The 15,613-nt window shown below is 33.2% G+C and overlaps 1 protein-coding gene across 1 annotated transcript; it reads left to right on the top strand.

The window, feature by feature from the left end:
• The first annotated feature begins 267 nt into the window (after positions 1-267).
• Positions 268-14,799, top strand: LOC139519878 (cingulin-like). The gene is made up of 5 exons (XM_071312173.1): positions 268-803; positions 5,132-5,380; positions 7,075-7,329; positions 8,874-9,038; positions 12,554-14,799. Exons 1-5 carry the CDS (start codon positions 420-422, stop codon positions 12,827-12,829), a joined length of 1,329 nt encoding a protein of 442 aa, XP_071168274.1. The 5' UTR covers positions 268-419; the 3' UTR covers positions 12,830-14,799.
• Positions 14,800-15,613: the final 814 nt, after the last annotated feature.

A 15,613-nucleotide genomic window follows, 5' to 3' on the forward strand; every position in this document is an offset into this window, starting at 1 on the left:
TAAACGGTCTAATGATGTCTTATAAACCGATCCTACACTGGCTTGTCACGGTAGGACTTGTCCCATATTCCCATATGCATATATTGATATTATTTGTGATTATTTTTCAAACTTTTCTCAAAGTTTATATCGTAAATGCCATTGATCAGTTTATTACTTAATGTAATGTCCTTTTTACATTGATTCGGAAAATTCACTTCCAATATTTGCAGCGATAAGTAGAGGAATTCTAATTAGTCGAATCAATATAACTAATAGTAACTGAATGTTCTTCAATTGTTGACATTTCAACATTAAACAAACTATCATGCCTGTGTTCATAGTTCGTATCTAGTTATTGATTCCAAGTTCATTTTAGAAATGCTGCCATCGGAGTAACTTAAAATCAGGATAAAGGTGCTAATTTGTAGCATGGAGAAATGACCACCCCGACGAAAGTACAAATTGATAATATCAGTTTCACATTAATGTTGGATCCTGAAATTTCACCAGATATGAGCAAGAGCAGTTTGGACGATCTTATAATGGACAGAAGAGGATATCTCCCGCCATTGAGAGCACCATACGATACTGATTTCAACTATAACAACAACAGAAGTAGCTTTCAAGCAGTCGGGAACCAGCAATTTTTGGCTACAAATCCACCCGATAGAATAAATAGAAGTTCCGGAGAGCGTCTGTCTTCGGAATACGTTCAAACTAGCAATGATAAATTGTTTTTTGAGGAACTTTTGAGAAGACAGCAGAGATGGGTTATGGGAATCATGGAAAGTTCTTTCAGACGAATAACAGATGACATTATGGTACGTATATCGTTTGAAAATCGACAACACTTTCAATGAGCAAAAGAAGAGCTCGTGGCTTTAAGTTCATGTGTGTAAACTCTGCAGATTATGATTGATTGATTATAGGCAAAACTACAAGGTAATTTGTGCATGAGGCGAATGTAAAGGACAGTTAATAAATCGATAAGCAGGGTACTACGACATATACATGTATGTTATTGAGAATTCATTCAACTTGTTGCTGAAAAAGGTAGGAAAGCCAAGCCTTTTCTTTTAATAATTCTTATACATATGCGTCCCATTAGGGCTCTTGTAATGCAATTCTGATAATACATAATAAATAATTGTATTATATTATATTTCTGTATCAATTTAGTAAAATAGTGTAGTTTTAAAATGACCTTTGAAAGATAATATCATTACGCACAGTGTTTAGTAATGGTAACGTTACACGACGTAGTTTCAACCGACTTCTGTACCAAACGTCAAAGCTTTGCACTATTTATAATACAGCTGGCATTTTGATGTTCAACTACTTATTTAAAAAAATAGACTGTTTATAACATGACTGATTATATATTTTTGACTAATAAACTTTCCATTCTCAATTTTATTTATTTCCTCATAATCTTAACCTATTGAAAGTTTATATTTCACATATTTGTCACTGCCCAAGCATGTCAGTTGTTGCAAAATGCATATCTTCGATGATGCTCAGGATTCTGTCATCACAAGTATCTAAGTCTAAAACAGTACCAAAGCTGTTTAGTGCTTTAAGAGTTTAAATGTTATCCACCCTCCTTCAATTGTAGTTTTCAAACTACAATTAGCGAATAATTTTAGGGTCTTTTTATCCTTACTACCAACATCCCAAAAAATGTGTCTTTCCAGAAGATTATAATGAAAAATTGATATTGCTGTAACGTCTTACACGGCAAAATTGGCATTTTGAACACGGAACCATTGCTTTATTATGTAATAATACATAAGATAGAACTTATTAAAATCAATTTAATTTAATTTCGATCGAAAGGATGAATTAAGACAAGTAATTATTTAATAATACGCATAATTGATTGGTTTTTATCCTACTTTGCATCAAGAAATGGTTAAATGCAACAAAGACGAATTCTGTGCTTTACGTCATATATATATGCATTAACGTGTGGGTATACGTTTAGGTGAACTATTTTTGTCGAGCCTTCGACTTTAGTCGAAAAAGCGAGACTAAGCGATCCTACATTCCGTCGTCGTCGGCGGCGTCCACAAATATTCACTCTGTGGTTAAAGTTTTTGAAATTTTAATAACTTTCTTAAACTATACTGAATTTCTACCAAACTTGGACAGAAGCTTGTTTATGATCATAAGAAAGTATCCAGAAGTAAATTTTGTAAAAATAAAATTCCATTTTTTCCGTATTTTACTTATAAATGGACTTAGTTTTTCTGCGAGGAAACATTACATTCACTCTGTGGTTAAAGTTTTTAAAATTTTAATAACTTTCATAAACTATCCTTGATTTGTACCAAACTTGGACAGAAGCTTGTTTATGATCATAAGATAGTATCAAGAAGAAAATTTTGTAAAAATAAATTTCCACTTTTCCGTATTTTACTTATAAATGGACTTATTTTTTTGGCCAGAAACAAAACATTCACTCTGTGGTTTAAGTTTTTAAAATTTTTGTAATGTTCTTAAACTATCCTGGATTTCTACCAAACTTAGACATAAGCTTGTTTCTGATCATAAAATAATATTCAGAAGTAAATTTTGTGAAAAAAAAATTCACTTTTTCCGTATTTTACTTATAAATGGACTTAGTTTTTCTTCCAGTTAACATTGCATACAGTCTGCAGTTAAAGTTTATAAAACATTTATTAGATTCATAAACTATCCTGGATTTTTTACCAAACTTGGAAGCTTCTTTCAATCAAACGACAGTATCGAGAGGGAAATTTTTATTGATGTTTTTCCTCATTTTTGTTGAGTCTGCAATTAACAGCAAAAGTAGGCGAGACATTGGGTTCCGTGGAACCCTTACGAATTTTTTTTATATGCCCCACCTAGGCTACGATAGTAGAGGGGAATTATCTTTTCTGGTCTGTTGGTCCGTTTGTGTCCCGCTTCAGGTTAAAGTTTTTAGTCAAGTTTTTTATGGTGTCTTCCCGATTGTCCCACTTTTTGAAATTATAGGTGAAAAGGTAGTGAAATTCTGTGGGACAATCGGATAGAGTTGTGTGGGACAATTGGGAAGTTTAATTTGTGGGACAATCAGAACTCTAAAATTTTAAAAAGTGGGACAATCAGAACTTTTCATGTGGGACAATCAGAACTTTAAAATTTTAAAAAGTGGGACAATCGGGAGTAAACCTTTTTGATGACGTTGAAATCTTATACACATGTTCCCTATGGTATAATCATTCTAATTTAGATGTCAAAATTAGAGTTTTAACCCCAATTTCAAGGTCCATAGTCCATAGAAAATGAAAGTGTGAGTGTGGCATCCGTGTACTAAGGACATATCCTTGTTTTAACTTGTTTCTAACTATATCCATTGTTGCGTGAATTTAATTTGTATATTTTTTTTGCTAGTAGTCTCTCCTATAAAAAAACAAGACATGATATAGACTATCCTCAAGAATACCCCATAGTTGGGCACATAAAAGTTTAAGAATTTAGCGTCGGATTAACCGTTAGTTGTGTTCCTTTCTAGCGAAATTTATTTAACTTATTTAAATAGTAAGTATAATGTTCAGAGTCCAAATGACGTGGATTTAAGTAACTATATATAGAAGTGATCGACAAAAAATAACCTTAACTGTAAAACTATACAGATTTTACAACGGTTGTACACAATTGTTTATTAGGTCAGTTTGTTAGGATGGCAGGACCCAGTTATAATATTTGCTTAGTTTTTACCCAAAACATCATTTGGTGTTAAATCTGGTCTTACAACTTTCACTACGACCCGTGACATTTGCATAAAAATTCTGAAAAATTAAAACTTTTTCTAATAGAACATTTAATTTTTGAAAAGATGTGTTTTCGCTAACACAAAGAACACAAAGGAGTAGGTCCGGTAAGGGCCCATTTTGGCCTCAAATTTCAGGTTCATCTAACGAAAGTTTTTGGACGCTTTTTAAACACTAAAGTGTCTATTTCAATTGATTCGATTAGTTTATGTAAAAGATTTTAACTGATTTAGTCATTAAAAACGCTCTGATTGAATCTTAAATATGAAAAATCTATCAAATATGCCAAAAAACGTCACTTTTCACATAGTTTTTGTCAAAAATGAAAGTGGCCGCATCCGTGTTCATCCTGAACCTTTATATATGTTTTGTATTATCATCAAATACAACTTACATTTCAATATTATGAATGAACACGAATGCGGCCACTTTCATTTTAGACGAAAACCGTCTAAAAATTAACCAAAATGCTTAAATTTTGAAGATTTCAGTAATTTAGCATGACTTAAAGATGCTAGAACGCGATATTTGTGCATTGTATTGTCAAAAAAAGCTCATATTTATGAAGCAGAAGCATTTTACTTTCCAAAATAGAGCTTAAAGATTACATTTTCACAATTTTCTAAAACTGCTGTATTTTGGGGCCATAAAAGGGGTCTTACTGAACCTACTCCTTTATTTAGTACGGATGCAAGAAAAAAAATGCCCACTGAAATCATGACTGAGTGAGTACATGCATGCTTCCGTAGATTCACTGAGACTACTAATCAAAGACATACAAACTTTTCCTATACTTGGAATGAACTAATTTTAGTATACCATCTTAACAAAGTTGGGGGGGGGGGGGGGGGGGGGGAGGTGCACGATATTGTCTTTTTTGGTCGTGTGTCTCAATGATATATATTTTTTCTACAAATTACCGAAGTATTACACTGATATAAAATGTTCTTATTTGAATTAGGAAATGGATTAATATAAGCTAACAGCTTGTTTCTGGATCATATTAATTATTCACTTGTATTATTATGTAAATGCCTATTTGTGTACATTACTTTACCTGAATTTAATTAATAAAACATGTTTACAAATTACCTAAAACTGAACAAACAATTCGTTGAATTTAGTTAAAATTTGGCAGTCATTTTACAAAAAAAAACTTATTATTAGTTATTCTATACAGTTGCTGTTAGTACTATTGCAATACTTGTACAACTGAGGCATTTTATTTGGCTAATACTACTGTAGTCCTTGTACAAGACATTTTATTTGCCTTATACTATTGCAATCCTTCTACATGACATTTTCTGATAAATAATTGATAACGTTGTAGAGTTTGTGCGTCCTTTCACGGTTAAATTTATGTGTATTTTCAGAGAACATCAAACGTCGTCAGGAGACACGATTCAGTTATCCACGACTTGAACTCATCGTACACAAAATTGGATAAATATTATGGAGCTGTGGTCCAAGATCTTACAACTCGAAGCAACAATTGCGACAAACGCATCAAAGAAATCAACGAAGATATCAAACAAAACAAAGATACTATTGAAAAATTAGTTCAACAAGCAAGCCATGATAAAAAGGAAATAGAAGATCACATACTTAAAAATAATGCAGAGGTAGATATCCATAAAAAGTGTTATAAGATAATTTATTTATGTTTTCATACGCCCGTGACTAAAACCCTTGAAAACTAATCTCAGTTTAGGCCTCAACAATATGTCATGATTCCTGGTCGCTCAATTTTTGATTTACAACGAAACGTCTGTTCCACCCATCTGTTAATAAGTATTCACATAATTACTTTATTATATGATTCTACTGGGTAAATGCATGATGTATTCAGCAATTAGCAATCAATTTAACAGGAAGAGGAGGAACATTTACATATTGAAATGTAACACCCTCCCGTTCGAACTTATCTAAGTTTTCGCGTAACGATTTAAACAGCAATGAATGTAATTCTAGGAATGCTTAAATTACAATATAAACATTCCGAGAAAAAAAATCATTGTTTAAACACATCGCAAAAAAAATCTATTGTTAACACATCGCAAAAAAAATCTATTGTAAGATGGCAAATAACGTGTTTTTTTGGGAAGTTTTTACGGTGTGTATTTTTTTTTTTTTTTTTTTTTTTTATAGAAACCTAAATATGTATGGCTATGCAGTCATGAACTGTTTCGGCCCTATAATACAGGATGTGAGAATTCTCTTTTGAATGTTTTTTTATTTGTCGCACTTGTGCCTCTTTAGCCTACTTTTATGTTCTAAGAAGACCCTGGCCTCTTTTTTTTAGCCTTGTATGAATTTTAATTTCAGTTTCTTTTATATATTTCGGAGTTTAATATGACGTCCATTATCATTGAACCAGTACACATTTTTGTTTAGGGTCCAACTGAAGCATGGTTCCGGGTGCGGGATTTTCTCGCTGTGTTCAATTCAAGATCTTTGGTCGGGTTGTTGTCTCTTTGTAACATTCCCCATTTCAATTCTCAGTTTTATTGCTTATGTTGAAGAACAAACAGTGCCCTGGAATAATTAAAAGATTACGTCTTCGTCGTCCTTTCGTCGCCCTTTACTCTTCACGAAGACAATCTCAGTGACCTCGTCAACCAAATTGAAATTCTAAATGTTATGTACTGGCTAGTTTAACTGTACATGCACTGCTTGGTCTTTTTTCCTTTAGAAAACCAAAGCTATTTGGTTGTTTTTATTTTTTCCGTATTTCACTTGAGTTTTTTTTTTTTTTTTTTTTTCGCTGGTAACAAGATATATAAAGTGTGTTTACACGTTAATTTCTTTGTCAAAATTTCATGGATTTTGTGAATCTTTGTTAAGCTTTTTTATGTTTAAGAGCTAATAAACTTTTGAAACTTGGACAGCAGCAATTCTTTAAGATCATGAAAAATAATCCTGAATTTTTGTTAAAAAAAATGTATTTTATACTGATAAATGGTCTCACTATTCACAGTAAACATTACTTTTAAACTAAAACCAGCAATAACAGGCGAGACATGCGCAGAATCCTTTACTAATTTATATTATTTTCACACACAGTACTTTATGAGGCTCGTGTAAGTCTGTAATGTAACTTGTACATATATTCTGTCGAATTTTATCCATATATATGTATTGGAATAGTATTTTCAATGTCAACGTTTTCTCGAATCTCTAAAAGCAAGTAATTTATTAATAGCAAGTTGTTTTTTTTATTTATCATTCTAATACATTAATAGTCAATCAAGCTCAATGAGCTTTTGACTAGTAGCATGTCTGAAATAAATCTACATTATCATCCTTAATTTTACAGTACATTTTAGAACTGAGTAAAGTTAGGACTGAAATAGAAGGATTAAGAACCAGTTACAAAAAAGACATCACGGTATCAGATGAACGACGAAGAATTGAAATGGATGATGCTAGGTCCAGAATTTCGGCATTGGATTCCTACACAAAAAATGCATTGCATACATTGAAGAACGCTGTTCAAGAGGCGCTCGGAAGAACAGAAAACAAGATAACAGATGGTATTAAGGAGGAGAGAATGGTTTGGCGTCAAAATATGGTAAACATATATTATAACAAAGGACTGAGCCAGTTTCCCATGTATTTGTTTCACCCATTAGTCAAACTGATCAGAAAGTTGTCAACCCCTCAGTCTGAAATCTTAATATAAAGGTGTTTGGAATAACATTAAAAGGATGGATATCGAGCATTTAAGATAAATTTCCGTACTAGTTTAATGATTTTTACAGTGAGTGATACATATTGTTTTTTGCAGACAATGTTGTAAAGTTTTCATGTTTTGGTAAAATTTTGCCTCGAAAGCAATCGTTAAACAAACTGGATTAATTTGTATTTAAGAGACCTAAAATAGAATTACTTTCTACAGATTTTGGATTGACAATGTGTTTCCTATTTAGTTGTTTGTCGAGCCTGCGACATTTAGGTACAGCCTAGTCAAAGTTTAGTTTTTCTAAGACATCAACAACTTTGCAAAACCGTCATAGAATTCCATAAAATTTGTACAGAAGCTTTTTATGACTAAAAGTCAGTATATCTAGAGCAACACTTGGAAATTTTCAGTTTTTCGTATTTGAATAAAAAATTGCCAAATATTTAACATTTAACATGTACATGCAGCTGAAGGTTAATTTTCTTCAGTCACCAATAACTTTGTCATACCTTCATGTAATTTTATGGACATATGGTATATATTATGATTTGACTCGTAAAAAGACTTTTGCAGCTACGTTACTGACAGCAGCAACCCCAGGCGTGACACATGGTTCCGCGGAACTCTTTACATCTTATTTTTATAATTACCAAAATGTTGCATAATTCTAACAAATTGCTGTGCATCCTTATAACATTTATAATTTTGTCACCTATTGAAAATACGCAAAATATTTGTTGAAACTAATCAAACTTATGTAGACGAAACGCGCGTCTGGCGTACTAAATTATAATCCTGGTACCTTTGATAACTACTGATGTAGCACTGGATCGATGCCACTGCTGGTGGACGTTTCGTCCCCGAGGGTATCACCAGTCCAGTAGTCAACACTTCGGTGTTGACATGAATATCAATTATATGGTCATTTTTATAAGTTTCCTGTTTAAAAAACTTTGAATTTTTTATGATCAACTAAGGATTTTATTATCCCAGGCATAGATTACCTTAGCCGTATATGGCACAACTTTTTGGAATTTTGGATCCTCAATTTTCTTCTACTTTGTATTTGTTTGGCTTTATAAATATTTTGATATGAGCGTCACTGATGAGTCTTATGTAGACGAAACGCGGGTCTGGAGTACTAAATTATAATCCTGGCACCTTTGATAACTATATATAATCTACAGTACCGTAAATGTTAGTAAACATTGGAAAACTGTTAGAAAAGGCCATTGTGTGAAAAAAAATGCAGAAGACATTAAGTTTACCTCTATTAAAAAGATCGTCTGGTAGTTATTCAGATATATATATATTGATCTTCATATTATTACTTTTCATTTGCTCTTTCTTTTCATTCACTCAATATATTTGTTGGAATTGTTCGATGCATTTTGCCATTTTCCCGCTTACTTTCATACGAAATTTGATTATAGGATTCTGTGCAGAAGCACTCCAAAGAACAGATGGAGAGACTAGACCAAAGTATAAGTATAATCGAAGACGAGGCTAAACGACTTATCGATGCTGTAGTGAAGAAGTTAGAAAGTGTTCAGGATATTGTTACTACGGAGAAGAGTACAAATGAAGAATTTAGAAAGGTAAACGTATCAATAGTATACCGACTTGCAATTTTTTAACTATAGGAAAATTTAAAACATCCCATGATATTAATCATCGTATTCACTTGCTGATTTTATCACTAGAAAATTTATTTCATTTATTGGTGTGTTAACATTCAAAAGATTATTTGACATATATACAATACAAAGGATCTTCCGTATTTGCCTCTAATAAGTTTTGATTACTTTTGCTCGAAAGTAGTGATTCAAATCAAATTCATCACTCTACATACCCGATTGTATAAATTTCAAAATCAAAACGCCATCTTTCAAAGACTTTTTGTTTAGATCTAGTATTACTTCCGTTATCATAAACGACTTCCCACGGTATAAAGTTTCCCCTAAAGTCAGTTTGATTTTTTTCTACTCCTTGAATACTGAATATAACGATTTTTACATGCTCACATCTTGCTCTAAAGTTTAGTTAGAGAAATGTTCCAATAAGACTCATGTGTAACTGTTCGAAAACGCTTCTTAGAGTTAATTCACAATATTGTAGGATTTTATCGGTCATTTCAACGATAACAGCCAACAAGCGTTAGCCTGTCAAAAAGTCTATTCGACTCTTAGCTGATGAAAATGGAAAGTGCTCTCGCTTTGTAGATTAATTCATTTACTAGAATAGCCACGTGCATCAATCAGCAAATTTTACCACACACGTGAGGTCACACGCTATGTGAATTAGTATCGTTTAACGTTGTTGTTTACTCCAGAAGATTCGACTATTTATAGATAAAGGTTACCTGTGTAAAATAATTGCTAAAATAGAGAGGACAAATCCGATACTCTACGGGATTGAAGGACATTTACTTGGTTTGGATTGTCCTAACCAATCAATAAACTTTGATTATTCACGTCTCGTAATATCTTCCAATCAGGAAGCAAGAAAAATTCACGCACTATCTGTCCATCGTTCAATTCTTAATCTCGACTCCTAGGAGTCGAGAATGATTGATGCAGAGGCGGATTTAATGGGTATTCTGTGCGGTCACCTTTTATGTATTCTGTGGGTCTCCTTTTATATATTCTGTGGGGTCACCTTGTATGTATTCTGTGGGTCTACCTTTATGTATTCTGTGGGGTCACCTTTTATGTATTATGTGGGTCACAACACATGAAAATCTCTGGATCCGCCATTACGATGTAAAGTTTATCGTCTCGACAGCATGATACGTGTTTTTTACTTCTGGCGTTATTCAGAATTGGCATACTATTCCTTCGTCTGTCTTCTTCAAAAGGGAATTGCTGACAGACTGAATATCTAAGATTTTCTCGTAATTTTTCTCCGGCTCTGTTCCTGTCATTGTGACTTGAATATGACAACAATACTTCTTGGACTGCCATCTGTGTTTGGTTTATATGGACTACATGGAATTGTACGTTATCCTTAATTTTTAGCACTTCATCCATGACTTCTCATTTAACTCTAGCTTCAGTGTTCTCTAGTTTCTTTTTGATTTTCAAAATCAGGCATGCCTTTAAAAATAAAAACTGTCCCTCATCGATCGTGTTTGAGACTGACACTCGACCACTCTCTCCCTCAATTCTTTGTTCTCCCGACTTATTTGCTGGTTTTCATTTTCGACTTTCAATTCAATTGACTCTTTCCCGCTATTTTCCATACTTGAGCTAATAGATATAAATTGACTCTTAATATCTCCAATGTCTTTGTCAGGTAAATTACAGTGACTTTTAATAAACAACATTTAAAATTTTTGATTACATAAGTCATCCAGCATGTTAATCTAAAGTTTCTTTGACCTCATTTTCATAGTAAATTAGTCAATGTTAAGTTTTTGTGTTTCAGTCTGTTTTTCAAAACTAATAGCAATAGGGCAGCTATATTTGGTGTATGGAATAACTCAATAACCGTTAGGTGTATATGTCGAACTTAAGTGAAACTTCGGAGTTTAATCTGACCTTGACCTCATTGTCACCTATATTTAACAATATCCCTGATTGGTTTTGCCTCATATTTGTGGTGTTACTTCAGTTTTATTTAGAACCTGCCTACACGACATGTGACTATGTGTGACTGTTTTGTTCTGGAAAGTATTTTGCATAGTTCATATTTCTATTTGGACTATAGAGATGATACCATTAGTTACATAGTGTGCTCGTTAACTGTTTTTCCCCAGCCATGTGTGATTGTTGCGAGATAAGCTATGTAATTCTGGTTACCGGAATAATAACTTTTTTTCAACATAGAAAACAGGATACCACAGCTAATGTTAGAACTATCTCTAGAATCTGAACAAAGATAAAGGACAAAAGAGATGAGTTCAACTTCACAACTTTCCATTTCTATGTAGCAACATTCCATTAGCGCCCGTAACGGGAGGGATTGTGCTTGATCTGTCATATTTTTCATACTAGTACATTTTATGAAGGTATGATACTAAACCCCTACTGGGAGAGTGTGCTAGATTTTCATATGACATACTAGTAATCAGTTTAATGCTGGTCTGGAACTGGCATTTCAGTAACTGCTAGCTGTCCTTTACTACTTATGTATCATTATCATTTCATTTAGTTTCTTTTGTTGACTTTCTGACATCGGACTCAGATGTCTTTTAAATCGAGTTTTCCTGAGCGTATTACACTTGTGTTTCTTTATTCGACATTGGCTAGTAGTATAGCTGGAGGGTTGAGATCTAACAAAACATGTTTCACCCGCCGCGTTTTTGCGCCTTTCCAAAGTCAGGAGACTGACGTTTGTTAGTCTTGTATCATTTCTTTTAAATGTTAGTTCTTTTGTATGTTTTGGAGTTGTATGACGTCCATTTTCACTGAACTATTACACGTTTATGTGTAAGGGTTAGTTGAAGCCCGCCTTCGGGTGTGGGATTTTCTCGCTGTGTTGACCCATTTGTGGCATTTGGCGGTTTTCAGCTCTTTGGTCGAGTTGTTGTCTCTTTTACATTCTGCATTTACACTCTTTATTTTTATTTTCTTCAATTCTATACAGTACCCAACGCTTGTATTCCCTACAATTATTTCCTTGATAAAACGTTGCTGGTTCAAATTGGTAAAATTTAAATCGTACCTTTTAAAATTTTACAGACGCTATCACGAGCTATTTGATTGTTATGAAATTTCTGTTTCACAGATGACGACTGTTTTTTCAAATTATTGTAACCACAATTAAGTCCTCCTTTTCTCGATTATGACCTCACCGAATGGAACTTCCCACTGAATTTGTTTTACATAAGCAACATGATGGATGCCGCACGTAAATCAGGATCAGCCTAACTTCCGAAGCTACTTCAACCATTTCCGTATTTTTTATGGTTCATGTTGCTAAGTCTAGTTTTTAATTGTTGTGATTATTAGACTGTTGTTTGTCTTTCTGTCGTTTTTTCGTTTTTGAAATGGTGTTTACAAGTTGTCTAGGATTAAGAATTAAAATACCCATCATCCACATCTCTTTCCCATTTTTCAATACTCGGAAAAATTTTAAAAAAAACCACATTCGTTATACATGTCTTTTTCAGGTTGTTAAAAATTATATGGACACCAGCAAAGTCCTGTCTGAACGGCTCACTGTGGAAGTCAACTCGTTAAAGGAAGAGTCGGGCAATAAAGTACAAGGACTAGAAACTAATATTGAATCTCTTAGATCTGTCGTTGAGGGTAGATATAGTATTGTGATGGAACAAGTAAAGAAGGAAAACGAAAGACTCGATAAACAAATACAACAGCTGTCAAGACAAGTCCAGACATTACAACAGCAAGTTGTTGGTGGTGTGGGGACGTCTGGGAGCGGATAAATTGATGCATTTAAATTTTCTACTAATATACAACATGTATAGTTAAGTGTTTAAAGGAAACATAACGTATAAGAGCATGATTACAACAATTGTACAGTATTAGATTTGTTTAGTATTATTTGATATTTTTACTCTAAATGTTCATTTGGAAGTAATTTTTGTCTCGCATTGACGGAGTCAAAAAGCGGAACATAGGTATGCTGTTTCTTGCGGCGGCGGCAACAATGTATTAGTTTGTGACTAGATCAGTTTTCGTGGAACTACAAGTGATAGATTAATTATGTTTGGTATGGAGTTATATAAGCATTGGCACATCTCATTTCCATAAACTACACTCATACCCCAAACTATTAACAGCCAATAACACACATCGACGATGGGACATAGTATTTTTTTTTTTTCTGAGAAAAAAGTAAACTATGGGACATAATCATTATTAGAGCCCATTTGAGCACTAGATAATCACTTCGTCTGTTCATTCGATAGTCTAAATCAGCAAAGCAATTTCCGAGTTGAATAATACTCGCCATACTAATGCCATGGCCTATAATTGATGTCCTCCTTTTATGTTTTTACCGGATTGCATTTATAATTGTTTAAAATTGGAATGTTTTGGTCCTCAATGCTCTTCAACTATGGATATAACTTGGTCTTCTAATTTTTTTTTGTATCGAGAATCACTGATGAGTCTTTTGGTGACAAAATGCGCGGCCGGTGTACAAAATTATAAGCCTAGCATCTTTGATGATTTTTTGGTAGAATATGCACCTCAGTTCTTAGACTTGTCCCTTCCTTAAATTCTTCTTTATTTTTAATTTTAGAGCAAATGTTCTTTTTAAAAAGGGCAAATGTTCTATATAAAAAGCACAAATAATACACGATGTGAATTTTATACTGAAAGGTCTTGGTATCTTCCAATGAACTTTTTTTAGAAAAAGGACGCGACGTTCTATGGCATACTCCTGGTTCATCAACTTTCTGCTCAGACACTGGTGACGTATTACAAAGTCTTACTAGCAGCTGAAAGCCTCGTGAATACGGATATGAATATCCTATATGTAGGTGAAGTTGGTACATTGCTACTAAGGTTGGGGAGTTATAATTTCAAAATTAAAATCGTCTAATTGTAGCAAGTCTATTCAGTACTCACAAGATAACTTAAAAACATTTCTTACTGCAATTCTCATAATATATGAATGTGCATGGTAGAGGGAATCCCAGTATGTACGATTACTAGAATATATATTCAAAGATGGAACGTATATTTTTAATATTTAAGTTCAGTAATGGACAGTTTGAATTAGATCATTGGTTTTATTAATCGAGGTTTTCAAACGTTTTGTTTTGCCTTTTCAGAATTTTACATTTATCATTTTACTATTTTATGTTGCATATATTGAAGTGAAAAGACAAATGATTTCATTTTGCAAGTATAATGGATAATTGTAATATTCCCAAAATGGATAATAAATCTTGTGCTAAAATGTCAGATTTCTTATTCTCACAAACAATTGTAACCACTTTTATTTTCAACATCCTTTTTCTGTTCGTGTATTATTCTTGTGAGTAGTTTGAACTGTTATCAAAATTGTACATTTATTAAATGTATTTTTTTTAAAACCTGTTATATAGATTGAATGATTTCATCGTTATCATATCATGTTCCGCATGAAATAATTTTAAAAAGATATTTATCATAAAGATCGATGAATTGTCACAATGATATGGAACGCATAGAATGCAAAATTAGTCGTCAATAATTATAACCCTGGTGAGTATGGTGTATCAGAGAATTATAAATAATGAACAACTGAATGTTATTATGGTCATTTTATGTACTGACATATCAAGTATCATATCTATACCCCAAAAAATCTTTTATTTTTGTCGGATAAAACATTAAATGGAATGACTGTGACTACTGTGTGAAGTTGTTACGTTTAATAAATATACAGAATTCATTGAACAAATGTTGAAAATAACTTCATTGAAGCCAACGAACTTTTGACTAATACTTCATTGCACAATGAATATTTCGAACTACTCAATATTGAGGCAAATAAATGGCTGTTAAAATGACTGACACGCTAAAACTGATATATATATCAAAATGCAGACCAAATATAAATTCACTGCTTTCCATTGACGCAAAGAAAATTTGTTAAGAAAGTTGTCTATCCGACCCTGAGGAAAAAAGTAAAATAAAAAAAATACCGAATTCCGAGGAAAATTCTAAACGGAAGGTCCCTAAGCAAATGGCAAAATCAAAAGGGCAAACACATCAACCAAATGGATTACAACTGTCATACTCTTGACTTGGTACATGCATTTTCAGATGTCTTACGGACGGAGCGGTTTCACCGTTGGCGACACACACAGGGATATATCACCCAAGTTATGCATGTAAGATATAATACTCATTTTGGTTTAATGTAAAACACAAGAAAAACAGAATGAGACTTTTGCAAGGTACATTACACAAAAGGAATTATTTGCATGTTATGCCGCATTCCCACAAGGCCACGGTCGTGGTGAGATCTTCATGATCGTGATAAGCGTGGCCAACTTTGAACATGTTCAAAACAATCGTGGTGCGGTCGTGGCTTAATTCAGGTCGTAGAAGAAGCGTAGTGAGAGTGCAGTAAGGTCGCGATAAAGCCCCAGTCCCACTAGACCACGATCGCACTACGCTCACCGCGATCTAAAATAAATTCAGAGATGACAATACTATTGACTTAAAACATTGTCGTATCCATGAATATATCATCTTACAACAGGAAATGT

Source organism: Mytilus edulis, chromosome 4 (assembly GCF_963676685.1).
Source record: "Mytilus edulis chromosome 4, xbMytEdul2.2, whole genome shotgun sequence".
In the NCBI taxonomy this organism is placed as follows: domain Eukaryota; kingdom Metazoa; phylum Mollusca; class Bivalvia; order Mytilida; family Mytilidae; genus Mytilus; species Mytilus edulis.

What these genes read in the sequence shown, in the direction of transcription:
- LOC139519878 (XM_071312173.1), top strand. Translation starts at nt 420, where the DNA reads ATGACCACCCCGACGAAAGTACAAATTGATAATATCAGTTTCACATTA. An exon ending in GAATAACAGATGACATTATG is followed by an intron (nt 804 to 5,131) that starts GTACGTATATCG and finishes GTGTATTTTCAG; the next exon opens with AGAACATCAAACGTCGTCAG. An exon ending in CAAATGAAGAATTTAGAAAG is followed by an intron (nt 9,039 to 12,553) that starts GTAAACGTATCA and finishes TGTCTTTTTCAG; the next exon opens with GTTGTTAAAAATTATATGGA.